Source organism: Patiria miniata, unplaced genomic scaffold (genome assembly GCF_015706575.1).
Source record: "Patiria miniata isolate m_02_andy unplaced genomic scaffold, ASM1570657v1 HiC_scaffold_27, whole genome shotgun sequence".
In the NCBI taxonomy this organism is placed as follows: Eukaryota; Metazoa; Echinodermata; class Asteroidea; order Valvatida; family Asterinidae; genus Patiria; species Patiria miniata.
Genome location: NW_024037066.1, coordinates 4,565,567 through 4,579,923, shown reverse-complemented (window position 1 = coordinate 4,579,923; position 14,357 = coordinate 4,565,567). Strand labels below are relative to the sequence as shown.

The 14,357-nt window shown below is 38.7% G+C and overlaps 2 protein-coding genes across 2 annotated transcripts in view; one reads left to right on the top strand and one right to left on the bottom strand.

Moving 5' to 3' along the window:
• The window catches only part of LOC119734298 (transforming growth factor beta receptor type 3-like), a 37,785-nt gene extending 29,446 nt beyond the window's left edge, over window positions 1-8,339 (top strand). The window contains exons 12-14 of the mRNA XM_038207725.1: window positions 210-248; window positions 1,095-1,196; window positions 2,033-8,339. Coding sequence (XP_038063653.1) covers window positions 210-248; window positions 1,095-1,196; window positions 2,033-2,277 — 386 coding nt within the window. The 3' untranslated portion in view covers window positions 2,278-8,339. The remainder of the gene's footprint in view (window positions 1-209; window positions 249-1,094; window positions 1,197-2,032) is intronic.
• Window positions 8,340-8,487: 148 nt separating this feature from the next.
• Window positions 8,488-14,357, bottom strand: part of LOC119734301 (cell division cycle 7-related protein kinase-like) — a 7,576-nt gene continuing 1,706 nt past the window's right edge. The window contains exons 3-10 of the mRNA XM_038207727.1: window positions 14,142-14,228; window positions 13,819-13,957; window positions 13,514-13,607; window positions 12,769-12,911; window positions 12,198-12,345; window positions 11,344-11,728; window positions 10,338-10,487; window positions 8,488-9,174 (exon numbers count right to left, since the gene is read on the bottom strand). Coding sequence (XP_038063655.1) covers window positions 8,774-9,174; window positions 10,338-10,487; window positions 11,344-11,728; window positions 12,198-12,345; window positions 12,769-12,911; window positions 13,514-13,607; window positions 13,819-13,957; window positions 14,142-14,228 — 1,547 coding nt within the window. The 3' untranslated portion in view covers window positions 8,488-8,773. The remainder of the gene's footprint in view (window positions 9,175-10,337; window positions 10,488-11,343; window positions 11,729-12,197; window positions 12,346-12,768; window positions 12,912-13,513; window positions 13,608-13,818; window positions 13,958-14,141; window positions 14,229-14,357) is intronic.

Here is a 14,357-nt window from a genome sequence, read left to right as displayed (position 1 = left end):
TAATTCCCTAATAGTTCATTTGGGGTATAACACATACTACAAAGTACTACAAAAATTTTGTATGCAGGTACCAAGTACCCAAATATACTATGAGTGCTTTGCCCACTTATATGCTGCAGTACTGCATACTGCAGTTTACTACTGGTAGTATTTTGTAGCTTTAGGTGAGGTTAGGGTTAATATGTGTTTTGTTTTGTTTTGTTTTGCAGGTCCAGGAGAAATTGACGATGAAAGTATAGATTGTGAAGGTAAAATTTGTTTTCCAAAACATTCAATTCAACAAAAACTTATCTTTCATTGAAATATTGACATGGAGGAAAATACCAATTGATATTGAAGGAAAATACCAATTGATATTGAAGGAAAATACCAATCAATTCACCAAAAACTTATATTTCATTGAAGTATTGACATGAAGGAAAATACCAATTGATATTGAAGGAAAATACCAATTGATATTGAAGGAAAATACCAAAGAAGATTTTGAACAAACACACCTCAAAATGCTTTATCACTAGGTACTTCCCTCCACCCAGACCAAAGTGTGTACCAGTGAGGGCAGGGATGGTTATTGTGTGTTCACTTGCCATTTACATTGTAATTGTGATAATAATGCTGTATACTGCCTTGGGCCCAATTTCACGGCACTGCTAAGCACAAAAATTTGCTTAGCACAAAAAAGGTTATGCTTATGAAAGCAGGTTACCAGCCAAAACTCCATGTGATTTTCATGCTAAGCAAGCAACAGCTGAATACTAATCACTAGCAATATACATCACGTGGAGTTTTGGCTGGTATTGCTTTTATAAGCCAGACTATTTTTGTGCTAAGCAAATTTTTGTGCTTAGCAGTGCCGTGAAATTGGGCCCAGCAGGTTGTTTGATGGCTACTTGAATGCTTCATTGGCTCGATTAACAGGGGTAGTAATAACATGTTAATAACACCTTGAACAATATGCTCCCTATTGGGCAGTTACACATGGCCTTCCACTTGTCTAGCACCCTGACCTGAATACCAGCAACAATGCAAGGCACCATGCTTTTTTCCTGATATTGAATGAGGTACTAACATGGTCTTGTTCCCTGTCTCTCTAGCTGAAGGACTAGGCACAGGGCCAGCTGCAGCCATAGCTGTAGCCTCGTTTGTCATGGGAATGGTGCTAATGGGAGCCCTATGGTTCATACACACGCACACAGGTAAAGGCTTCCATATATGGAATGGTTGTGACATTGACTTAAGCAAGTCAGAAATTCTCTTGTCCACTATGTAATTACTTTGAAAGAAACAAATATTTAAACAAAAAAATTAACTGAAATTGTACCCTTCATGGACGTAATTTCTAAAAGCACTGTACGCGGATTGCGGCCGGAGTTTATGAGAAAAATTCCCACGATTCTTGCAAGGTGGATCTCAAAAACTTGGCACCGCCATCATAAAATCATAGTTTGAGTCTGTTACCACCGGCAGTGATCAATGAGGATATAAAGTGGAACTAGAAGAATGTATAGTTTGGTGTATAGGGTCAGTAAGAAGTTTCATTTTACATTGACCATGAGACTGGCCTCCTAAAAATAAAAGTGGGGTGGGCATGGAACTTGCCTCTGTGTTTGTTTGTAATAAACCATCCCATTCAGCAGCCAACTTTGATGTGTTTTTTGTTATCGGAATTCAGTAACATTGAATGCACATGTATCCCTTTTTAACCAAAGCATACACCTCGAAGATCGCTGCAAAAAATGCAAAGGATCGATAGTCCATTTCACATTTGTTTACAAAATTAGGTGTCGTGGTGTCAACTTTCAGTGAACTGTTTTCTTCAGCACTGTGTGTGTGTATTGCTTGAAATATAAGTGGTTTAATTAAAAGTGTTGACATGAACTGTTTAAATGTGGGCAAAGTAAAAATGTACAAGATGCTTGAATGTTTGGTCTGCCTGCTGGTTGCCAATACGACCTCACATGTGATGTGGCCTATATAGCTGGATTTTCAATATGCAATGGAAATTATTACAAGGTGTGTTGTCTTTGGACAGGCCCGCACACCGGTCCACCGCCATCGGCCTCCCCCTGCACAGCCAGCACCGCCAGCTCCCCGTCGGCAAACGGCCACCTGATGAACGGTCACATTCCCAACGGCGCTATCCCCAACGGCACCGTGCCCAGCGGCGCCATCCCCAACGGTCACATCCCTGCCGGCTTCATGGCTAGCAAGCTGAACCCCAACGGAATCCCGCTGCAAGGGATGAGACACGTGGACCCCTCACCAGAGGATGTATGAGACACGAAGGGGGCTTGGGACGTTGGTCGCAAACGTCAGACCTCCAGACTGGTAACGCATTCCGAATCTACCCCATGCGTTGTAGACCTGTGGTCATTCCGGTATCCCCGAGTTGTTTTTTTTTCTTCTTTTAATTATCAAAAAGCGCCCTCTGTAAAAAAAACCTTGCAACAAACGTCTACGCGTGTTTCATGAAAGTTTTGATATTTTCTACCTCCTGATATTTATAAGAAGATGTTGAAACCGAATCCTGTGGTTTTCAGAAGCACTGGGAAAATCCTCCGAAAATTGGACCTAGGAAATTCCGGGAGTTTTCCTGTCGGACGCACTGATGACAAAACTGTTTTCCGCTGAAAAGTGCACCTTGCCATGGGAAAACGTACATTTTGTCATGGATTTTTTTCCTGGAAAAAAGCATTGATTTTGCCATGGAAAAAATCAGGAATAAGCCGTTGGAAAGGATTTTGTTATAGTATATTTGTGGGAACCCTGGAAAAAAAAAAAACTGTACGGAAGAATTCAAATGCCATTGTCTCATAAATTTGTACATAGAAATTTAAAACAGAAATCTTGATGTGGCCAGCACAATGATTGGCAGTAGTATCGATTTTGAGCGCTAAGCTAAGCAGGCATCTTGAATTTTTTTAGGCTGGTGCTTTTTATCAAGGTGGAAGGTCTCATGGCCATCCATTGGGTACAAGATCCAAGATGGCTGCAGCATCTTACAAAATGTCAATACTTTTAGCAGTATTCTTTTAACTCAGGATATTTCTTTCTGTGCAAAGCATTTGACGTGGTGTCGATGTTTGCCGCAGCACAATATCGGAACGCATAATTGCCTGCTGTGTGTGCATATTGTTTTGTCAAGCATCCCCTCACAAACTTAAACAAAATTATATGTGTATGTAATATTTGGCAGCTGCATTAGAAATTGAAAACCCTTTTTTTTCCAACTCTCTTGAAGCTCAATTAAAACATTATTATTTTTTTTATAGGTATGTAGATCTTATGGTTTCATGACTTTTTTTTACAGAAAAGGTAGCAGGAAAAAATTATTTGGACTTTTTTTGGATCTGAAAATGTGAAATATTATAAAAGCAGCTGAGTTTTACAGAAAAATCCATGTAAGTGGGTACCCATTGCAGTTTGAGATTGTTTTTTTTTTTTACAATTTTTTGATAAAAAAAATGGAATGATATTTGATCCTGGGACGGATTTGAAACGAGTACATGGCAATACATGATTTGTGTACATGTATTGATGAATATCAATTGAAGTTGGTCCACAAAACATTCAAGATATTCACCCAGTTACTTATTTGCCCATTTCAGTGAAGCAGAATTGTTTGTCTAACTTGTTCCAAAAAACTACACAACCATTTTTTTTTCACTGGTGCCGGCTTGCCATAGGCATTGTACCAACCCCTGCATTATGACTACGCACTGCTTAAATAAACTAATTCAAAAATTCAAGTGGCATCGCACTTGTGACTTATGTTGAGAACAACCCTGCCTGCTATCAGTTGTTTTACTTGTATCGGTAAAAAAAACCAGAAAGCTTGTACATTAAAGCAAAACGTTGTATAATCAAGCAGTGTTAAAACCAGCTCATTAAAAATTACAAAAATTAAAAAATGTAAAAATCTTCAGGTATAAAGAACAAGATAAAAAAAAAACACACACAGGGACGGATGTAATCTACCTCACCACATCAAAGCTAATTTTAGCAAAATCAAAAGGTGGCTTCTTGAAACCCCACAAATTACAAGTCAAATTAATGAATTGTGGAACCGACGCGTCTGGGATGATTTGACCCCTGACCTCAATTAACATACAATTTTACAGCTAGGAATCTACTTGGCAAAAAAGAAAAAAACAATTTCTGTTCTTTGTACTTCAAGTTTTGGACTGCGAGCCAACAGTAAAAGTGGCGTTTTTTTGTTGTTTTTTTTTGTTGGAATTTGGGTACAATTTTTGTCTCGGCCTTGCTCGAAATCGTCCAGTTTAATGTTGTCGTCAAACACTTCTTGTGGAGAGACTGAGCAATTACAAACGGATGCATGTCTTAGTAAGCTTTGTGTTGCCGTCAGATATATTTTCGTGCTGAAAACCCACTTTGTACAAGTACCAACAAAATTCTGCTACAAAAACTTCATATAAATATATTTTGTATAATTTAAAACAGTAGGGTTGGTATGAATTCAAATTGAGGACAGAACAAATTTTTGTTTAATTCTCCTTACATTATTTGTATTTGGTTGATTTTTTTTCCCTGCGTTTTAGTCTCTGATCAGTCAGAATTGTTTTGATGTTTATTGAAATAATCCAGCTTGGATCTCAATATGTTGCTGCTTCCCATTGCTGCAAATGTAAAAATATCCCCTCGCTGAAAAAAATGTAAAAAAGATTAAAACAAATTGTCTAAGAGATTTTTTTAAAGAGATGTAAGGCCATGCCTGTTTAACAATGATAACCTGTGTATTATAGACCTGTATATAATTGCTCATAACCAGATCACATGTAGGAGTATTTTACCACGTTGGTTTTTTTGACATTGCAAGTCAGATGCATTAATAAGTAATATTATGGTCTCCGTGCACAAGTACCCCCTCAGTAGTCACGAACAGCGTGGCCACTCATCAGATTTGAAAATCCCAAGATGACCGCAGAAAAATTCCCCCGATTTCCCAAGGTCTCATGATGATGTATCAAAATAGCAGCACAGACCCTATTTTTATGTGAATGGGGCTCACTACGTGCTTCAATTAACATTTTGCGCATGTGCAGTCCATACTTTCAGTGTGTCCTCAATACACAAAAAAATCCCAAGGCGCAGCGAAAAAACTCCCAAGCCCCGGCCTAAATTCCCAAGATCTTTGGGAGAAATCCCAAGGAGTGGCCACGCTGGTTATGAAGGGAGATTTAAGGGTGGCCACTGGTAGGGTTATTTGAGCTCTGTGCCGACAGCGCCGTCAGTTCACGCAAAGATCACCGTCAGCTCACGAGATGCTACAGGGTGTGTACATTCAGATTAAGAATGCGTGTCTTGCGCCACATTAAGGGGTGTGCCCCTCCTACAGGGGTTTCCCAAAGCGCCCTCTGTTGTCCGTGCACGGGGTCCATAGTATCAGCATTCCATTGCCACATCAAAGCCTACTTTTTATATGTAAATTTGGAAACGCCTAATATATATGTAAACTTGGGGTCGGTGCATGCCAAGGGTCTAATACCATTGTAGGTAAGGTTTCTTAAAATTGGGACAATATTTAAATACCAAAATCTACTTCGCTGTATGCTGTGTAGTTTTACTCTGACGAGATTTTTTTTTATCGCATTGTGGTATAATTTAGGTCGTCACTTAAAAAAAAAAACATTGATGGCTTTTGTTGTAAATACACACTTAATGGTTAATCACGGTGATTAATGCACAGAACGAAGTTTTATCGTGAATTTGTGAAATTTCTGTACCTTGACAAAAAAAGTCTTTGGCCACTAAAAAGAAAAAAAATGAGTTGACCGTTGGAAGCAATATTTGATCAAGATGCTTTGAATGGTCAGCTAGTCACTGCACAAAAGTTGTCCTGTAACGGTAACTTTCGATTCTTAAAAAGAAAATATAAACATGATACCACCAGACTGAATTCTCAGGTGTTTAAACTAAAATGTTCAGTAAGCATTTCGTTATTAAAATATTTTAGTTTGGATATTAGGGTAGGGCAGACAAAAACGACTGACTCTGATGTATTTAAAAACAAAAAAAAGTAGGAGTAGAAGAGAACGCTTCTGGATGAAGCCCAAGTAGTTTGAATTTCTGTTTGATTTCTGTTCTGAATTTAGAATTAGCATCTTTGTTGGTTGACCTTTGAACTTTGACCTCTGGGTCAGGGTCAGGAGAAGAGAGACCTGTTGACTAGAAACTGAAATGGAGGCCAGATTGTTTTTTTCTGTGATCAATCCTCGAAAAAAAACAAAACCAAATGCTGTTAAGATAGCCCTATGCTGCCTGTTTATTTTACAAAGAGATGTATATATATTTTGCACAAAGTAGACACGTACAACCTCAATTTAGAAAGGGAAAGACTGAGAATTGTAGATAATAGACTGTTTCTGAGCTTTTAGAGTGGTATGTTACTAACAGAATTGACTGCTGTTGAAGTGTCGGCCATCTTTGGGAAAATCACCCCCCCCCCCCAATTCTTTTTTTTTTTTTATAAACTAGACCCTCTCTTCCTCTCATACTGTGGAATCGAAACAGTCAGCCAGGTACCCAATACCTTGCAGGCTGTTTCATGGTGATCTGTAATGTACATCCATTGGGTACTTGACCAAGATGGCTGCTGCTTTACAGTAATGGATAGTGAGTTGTTTTTGGTCAAGTGTGAATGGACAACTAGCTCCGCTGGTATTCAGATAATAACGGCGTAACCTTTGGAGGGTTTTGAAGAAATCATGCCCCTCCAAATCATATGCCCTCGAAAAAAGTTGCTGGTGAAATTGTGAGTTGTATTCGTTTTTTGCTTTTTTTTATTTTTACACCCTACATGTAGTAGTAAATTGCCTCCAGAATATGCTATGCCATGCCATTAATGCTTTTGCTACAAAATACCTTTTTAAGATCATACTTTTTTTTTCATATTCAAGAGTTGAAGCCTAAAAATCAAATGTGCAAATGCCAGATCATGTGATAAAATGTTACACCATCCCCCCCCCCCCCAAATATGGGCCATGGTAAACTCTTGCTTTCGTCTTTGGAGGAGCACAACGTGAGCTGGTCTCGCAAACGAATCCGTCATATAAAACGTAATCATACAAAGTTAACAATTTTTAAAGAGGAAAAAAGTTTGAAAAAAAAAATTAGTTTGATCTCAATTGTTACAAGTGACATTTCAGAATTAGCAATCCATAGAAACTTAAAGTAATTCTTCTTAAAATGCAGTTTGGTAAATCATTCAAAATGTAAAGTTTTGTCATTTTGAATGAGACAGTAACTTTCTAGGAATCACTTAATATATTCTCAGTTTGTCTAATCGAAGTAAAGTTATTCACATAAATTTGTATAGTAATTTAGCCAAATCAATGCAATTGTGCACATATTGGCAACTATCCCATCCCACCACCAAATAGACCCCAAGAATCATCCATATGCAAAAAAAATGCATGATTTGTCATTCATTGTTCAGGTCTACATTAACGCTGTGACCACTGCGACAGTCCCTTCTTGATAAGTATATTTTACGAATAAATATTTTGTCTACAAAACTTGCCCCCTAACCCATCCAATTTTTAGACTTAACAGTTGATGTATACTGATAAATAATGAAAATTTAATTGAGACACAAATTCATAAGCGAGGTTTAGCTATGTGAGATTTTCGGAGGCTGTTGAAAACCCATATGGTAACTTTATTGTATTCATATCATTTCAGGGATGTATTGAACCTATACAAGTATGTATTCATTTTGACATTTGAGGCATTAGTCCCGTTTTTACCCTAGCTAGAGCAGTTCCAAAAGTGTCTGTGTTCTTTCTTTAAATTTTTTTTTTTCTAAAGTTAATTCCACCCACATTATAATCTGACCCGTGACTTTACTGCAACTTGTATTTGTTTGAAATGCCCGAAACCTGAAGTCTTGTTCCCCGTCTCATTGATTGCCAAATTTGCTTGTTGGTGAGGGATTGGGAACCAGACATTTGGAGGTTATTTCAAATATTTTAAAATCCTTCTGGTCGTCGTCTGCTTGTACATTATAGGAAGTTGTTTTTCCCGAAACATAAAAATAGAACTAGACGCTTACTTCTAGCCTAGGGAAAAAAAACGTGCGTTTGTTATTGTTAATAAATTAGGTGTCATGTGCTGTAAATGAAATTTGTACACGTTTTCAGGGAGATAGTTTAGGTGCAAAAAATAATGTGGAAGTTGTTTAAAAATGATCAGTTACTGTGTTTTGTCACATCTATTGAATAACATAAAAAAACAAACGCACTGAGTTCTATTTGTAGATTAACTTTTGTATGGAAATGTGATAACTGGCAAGTATTCAAATAAACAGATTTAACTATTAAGAGGGAAAAAGTTCCATTTTCAGTCATTTTGTTTTGTCCTTTTAACTTCATTTCAAACAGCCATTGAGAGAAATTTTCCTTCTAAATTGTTGAATAAAGCTTCACACTTTCAAATTCTCGAGACAAAACCACTATATCACAAACGAGGTGCATTCTTTATAAAATTAAAAGTTCTTTATTAAACACTGTACAAAACATTTGGTATCTGCATTTAAAAAACGCCGTTCTGACTTCCTAGCGAAGCATTTTAAAATGACTTGTGAATTACAGTATATCATTCTAACAAAAAATTATCAATGTTTACCCAATCGTATTATTCATTTGAAAAAGTGCACTAGACTTGAATGCAATAACTAACAGTCCAAGGGACCTAGTAAGGAATGTTCAAACTCGGAATGGTCCAAAACTTTCAATTTAAAAAAAAAAAAACCTAATCAGCATTCGACTATAAATGGATGTTTGAGTGCCTCGTCAGCTTTTATCCTTGTCTTAGGATTCAAGTCCAGAAGTCGCCGCAGCAAGTCGTACGCCGAGTCCGGCACGCAGTCCTTCCCTGTCTGTTTCTGGACTCTAGAGGGCGGGCTTCGTGAGGAGCGCCTCTTCCTGCATGCAGTGGCGGGGGAAGTGTCGGGGGTTCCGTCCGGGGATGTCTGACGCTGACTGTCCAGGCTACGCCTTCGAGTGTTCCTGTGTGGCGCTTTATCGTTCTCTGGCGTAATAACCTTGCTCTTCTTACTGGACGGTGGTGAGAAACCAGCATCTCCCTTCTTGAGTTGAATACACATCTTCTTTAAATCTATCGCTGGAAGCTTCACGCTGGAGGTAATCTCCTTACCTATGTGATTGAATTCAAAACGAAAACATTTCCTTTATTTACTAAATAATTTTAACTGAAAAGCGTCTATTAATTTCAAAGGGCCAATGTAATGCAATTTTCTAAGTGCACCTTTGTTTCTCATTTAACCTCATTTTCATGTTGCCATTTTTTAAAGGGCATTTTGGTGCCTTTTTAGTTTCTATGCTAATGAAAATTTCCATATTCATGAGCAAAAGTGTGATGTCATTTCAGGTAGAAACCTCAATGTTAAATCTATTTCAGCACCAAAACTTGCCAGAATTTTGGATTTTTTGCTGTCGTAACTTTACTTTTGTCTTTGGGTGTTTCATCGTTTCAGTACATGACAGTAAGCCAATGTAAGTTTTCTTACAAATGTTTTTAATGAGCAAATTTTGGGTTCACAATTTCAACAGAAAATCCCTAAAGTGAACAGCGTCTTCATAAAATGACATCACAGCAACAGCGCCCTCAGTTGTCAGGAAAAGCATGGACATTTTAAAATTTTTAAAATAGTGCACTTTTCAATCAAATTAACCAAAAAGGGGATATCAAATAGTTTTCATACATTTAAGAGGATTAGAAAGTTGCACAAAATATGTTCCAAAGTAAGATTCATGTCACGGGCCCCATAATTCTTTTTTTTAGACATTCTACCAAGAAAGAATTGTTTCCATTTAGAAGCAATTTTTCATTTATTTTGTTTTACAATTGTTCAAAAATAACTAACTTGTTCAGGGTATCACTTGGAATGCATGAGATTATTTAGAAAATACTTTTCTCTTTTTTCTCCCAATAGTTTCGGGTTAATTTTGACCTCTGACCCCAAAAATAAAGCTTTTCGTTTGTTGTGTTAAGGTCACAAATTATTGCCCAGAAAAAAATATGGAATAACACGTTCATTTGACATCAGTCTTTGTGAAAGAAAAACAAATTTGAAATCATTAAGTGCTTTGAAATCAGTGCACTATTCGTTGCTTCAGATGGTTCAAGTAAATTAACAGCAGGACAAGCTTTGTTGACAGTAGTAACTTGTGGTTTCAAACCAAACCATTTTGGACTGTAAGCAATACCAAAAACCTAAAGGTTTTTATATCCCAACTCTTATTTATTTATTTTTCACATTTTGTGGACAAATGCAGAACACTCTTTCATCGTCTCACCATATTCTCTGGCAGCTTTCTTCATTTCCTCTGTACCCACTATGCTCATGATCTGTGCCAGTGCCGTCATGTCGTCCTGCGCCTTGAAGAACGGATACCGGCCACTCAGGATGGACAGGAGTATAACCCCCGCCGCCCACATATCAACAGCTGGAAAAAAAAACCCCAACAATTTCAGGAAATTAAATTTGCTATTGGGTTTTACCCCTCACGGCTGTAACTTCATAAACACTGTTGGTTTTTGTTATGTGTGTGCTTTAATTTTTTTCTGTATATTTTTTTTTCTGTGTGAATAGACTTCTGAAGCTTTGAGTGGTTTTGGAGGAGGAACAATTAACTGTATCAGTGTATGGTAAGTAGTGCAGGAAGTTAACTGTTAAAATGAAAATGGTCTCTAGTAAGCAAATGTTTGGTAGTTTGGTAGTATTATGAATCCCTTCTTTCAAACCAGTCATGGTACGGCAGATAGGTGATGGGATTGTGCCTTTGAAGATACAAGCATGGCATTTGGCACACAGTCAGATTATGTCATGAGAAGGATATGTGACTGAGTATATGGCCATCGCAGATTTGTCCTTGGAAAAAATATAGGTAGAATAACAAGCAATGGCAGCTACTTTGAAAATTTTGAAAATTGCATTTTATTCTACCTATATTGTTTTCAAGGTACAAATGCAGTGGCCCTATAGCTACAAAGTTTCTCTAGGGCATGTTCTTACTGTGTGCCAACTGTCACGCTTTTATACCATCAAATGAGCAATTCTATCATATTTTGCACCAATCTGCCGGACTATAAGCCAATCGACCGATTTGATCCTATGCATAACGTACGCCAATAACGTGTGCTTCTCCAATGCTACACAGCACGCCCCAACCATGCGCGTTATACGCAAGTGAATGCATGTCAAACTTTTGTCGGTTGGACAATCACAGCTGTGTTAAGTCAAAACATTATGGTGGACGCTTAATATCAAACTCAGTGGATAAGTAACGTCGGTGCTCTAACCTGTTGTCTGATCCGGACATTTCAGCAGTACCTCTGGCGATCTGAACCCTGGAGTGCCCGCCCTGGGCGCGGCCTGGCCGCTCCGCGACGTGCAGACCTTACAGACCTGAAGCAAACCGAAGCAACCGCAGGTCTTGGCCGCCGGGGCTCGGCTAGAGCTCAGCCTCACGGCCCCTGCCTGCTTCTGATGTGCTGGCCTGGTGATGCTGGGCGTGGGTTTCTTGGGTCCGTGAATCCGCTGGTTGAAACTCTTCGGTAACTGGAAGGTCTTCATGAAGGGTACACCTTTAGGTTTTTCGGGTTTCTCACGTTTGAAGGTGTTTGGGTCAAGCTCAGCTAGTCGTGGGACCGAATCCTTGCTCACTTCTTTATTTTCCTTCGCTATCTGGAATCACAAACAAATTTAAAACTTTAAAATTCAAAATCAAAAAGGTTATTGCTAGATACGTGGAGACAATTTGCACACAGGTTCAGTATTTCAGTATGGGAGTATCGTGGCCTCGTGGTCTGAAGCATCAAACTCAATATCTGTGGGTCATCCTGCAGGTCTTGGTTCGAGTCCAGCCTGGGGTTGTGGTGCATGTGCCCTTGGGCAAGGCACTTTGTCACTCCTTGCTTCTCCCCACCCAGGAGTAAATGGGTCCCCGTGAGGACAGGGATGGTTACTATGATTGATTTAAGCTGCTTTGCTCCCAAGGGATCTGAGATGTTTTTTGAACAATTCATTGGCCCAATGAGCAGGGGTAATAATGATGTAGCGTCTTGAACACCAATTCTGATGGACATGTGCATTTCATAAATACACAATCTTACAATGGAGAGTTTCACAGCAGTCGTTGAGAATGCGTACAGACCTGTTTTGGCACAGCAGGTAAGGTCCTTTGAGGTTTTTGTGTTGTCGTTGGCAATGACTTCAACTGTGTCGACGGATGACTGTGAGCTCTTGGTTTTGTTGGCGATGCAGGGACCTTCTGAGCTAGGCCAAAGTCTACTAGGGCATACCTGGAAATAGGAAGAGAAAACTGATTTGAAGAATTGCCGTCCTGTCATTTTTCGTAAAAATATTAGTGTGGTGCTTTTGTCTTTTCATCCTTATGACCCTGGTTCGAATCCTACAATCCTGCAAATTTAGTTTGTGCTTTTCATTCTTTCAGGTTTTGTTGCAAAGGTGTCGCGTTTCCTTTTTTTTATTTGGGAAGGTTTTGAAAGTTTCAAAAGACTTTCTTGACTAATTTTACTCAACACCGAGCTACTTTTAAGAATCTATCACTCACTAAAAATATGGCAAACGTTTCCCAACAACTGCATAACATTTCTTTTATTGTGGGGGTGGGAAATTACAAGCCTGCCCCTTATATACCCCAATGATTTACAACATTCTAAACACTGCTAAGGAAGGATTTAAAAACAAATTTTGAAACTTACTTTTGAAGTCGTCGATTGCACAAGAAGTTACTTGGTTTGACGTCACGGTGGATCACGTGAAACTGATGCACTCTACGCAGAGCGAGTAGCAGATTGCGCATGTACTCGCGTATTTCAGCAATCTTCATTTTCCGCACAAATAACTGCAAACAATCATACCATTTTGATACTTATGTAAAAAAAAAAAAAAAATAGTGAAGAGTGTAGTAATAAACTCTGCAAAGGACGAAATATAAATGAAGAAACTTGATCGAGGAAGAAAAGTTGAGAAAAAAAGTTTTAAGGGTTGAAGAGAAAGGGACAACAAGACGATGCAAGGCTAGTAAAGCTGGTCCCAGAGTGCACAAAATCCCATTCAATGGGAGACTTTTGAGATGTTGATGGCAGCAAACACACCGGTCCTTTGTCCATTGTTTGCGTCATATTGAGCATGCGCGCTTTAGCTTAAACATGACGTTAACAATTGAGTTAGGACCAGTGAGTTTGCTGCCACCAATGTCTCGTAGTCTCCCATTGATTCAAAATGGCTGTTCACTATTCAGTCTTTTCATGCATCTGGTGTACACAATGGGTCGGAGTTAGCCCAGTTCTGGGTAATCCTATATGATAGCACTGCCCGGCTCTCATTACTAGCCCACAACCAGGCTAAGTCACAAGTGACAGTCAGTCAGGTACACAAGAGGACACTAGGTAGGCTCTCTTGGACCAGGAAAAAATGAGGGGGAAAAAAGGACAGAAGACTCACATGAAAACTGTCGTGGGGAAAATACGGCATCACAATCACGACGTGGTCTTGCTCCCGTAGACTCAACTGCATACCCATGACATTCTCTATTCCTCTGCAAAAACAAAACAAAAAAATACATCCAATTGCTGGATTTACTCATTTTTTGTGGTCCACATTTTTGGCGCTGGGGTTTGAGAAATATTTTGCATTGAACAAGAGCTGTGCACATCAATACCATTTACAACTTTTCTTGCGAAGGATTTTTATGACCATCTACTCTCAGCCAGCTAAGGCTGTTTGGGTTTTTCTTTCCCGTTCCTCACCCAATCTTGTGAAGGCACTGCAATTCTCCCATGATCCTCTCTGGGTGGCTCGTCGGAATGATGTGTTTCAGTGCAAACTGCTGTTTGATGTCCGGGCCGCAACATTTCACCTCGGCCAGATAGACAGAGCTGAACGTTCCTTAAAAAACAAAGACAAATACTGTTTTATAAATATTTCTGAGGGGAGAGAGTTGCGAGTTGTAAGACTTCTCCATTTTTGTGGACAAATAAAAGTTGCCACAACAGTTCTTCATATTTATATGTCCTTTGTAAAAATCGGTAAATTCTTTGTCAATAAATGTCCATTTACAACTCTTACTTACCTTCACCAATTTTATTGGTGATTTTGAAAATGTCGTCAATCTTTGGTACGTAAGTGAGCAGCTTCGCAATCTCTGCTTTGATCTCTCCTGTAAAAAAAAGCCAAACAAAATATGAAGTTATTGTTAAAAAAATGTGCTTACATTTTTTATATTAAGCCAATATTTTGAAGTATATATAATTTGGGGGAAAGTTTACTGATGACAGATTCCAAGAAA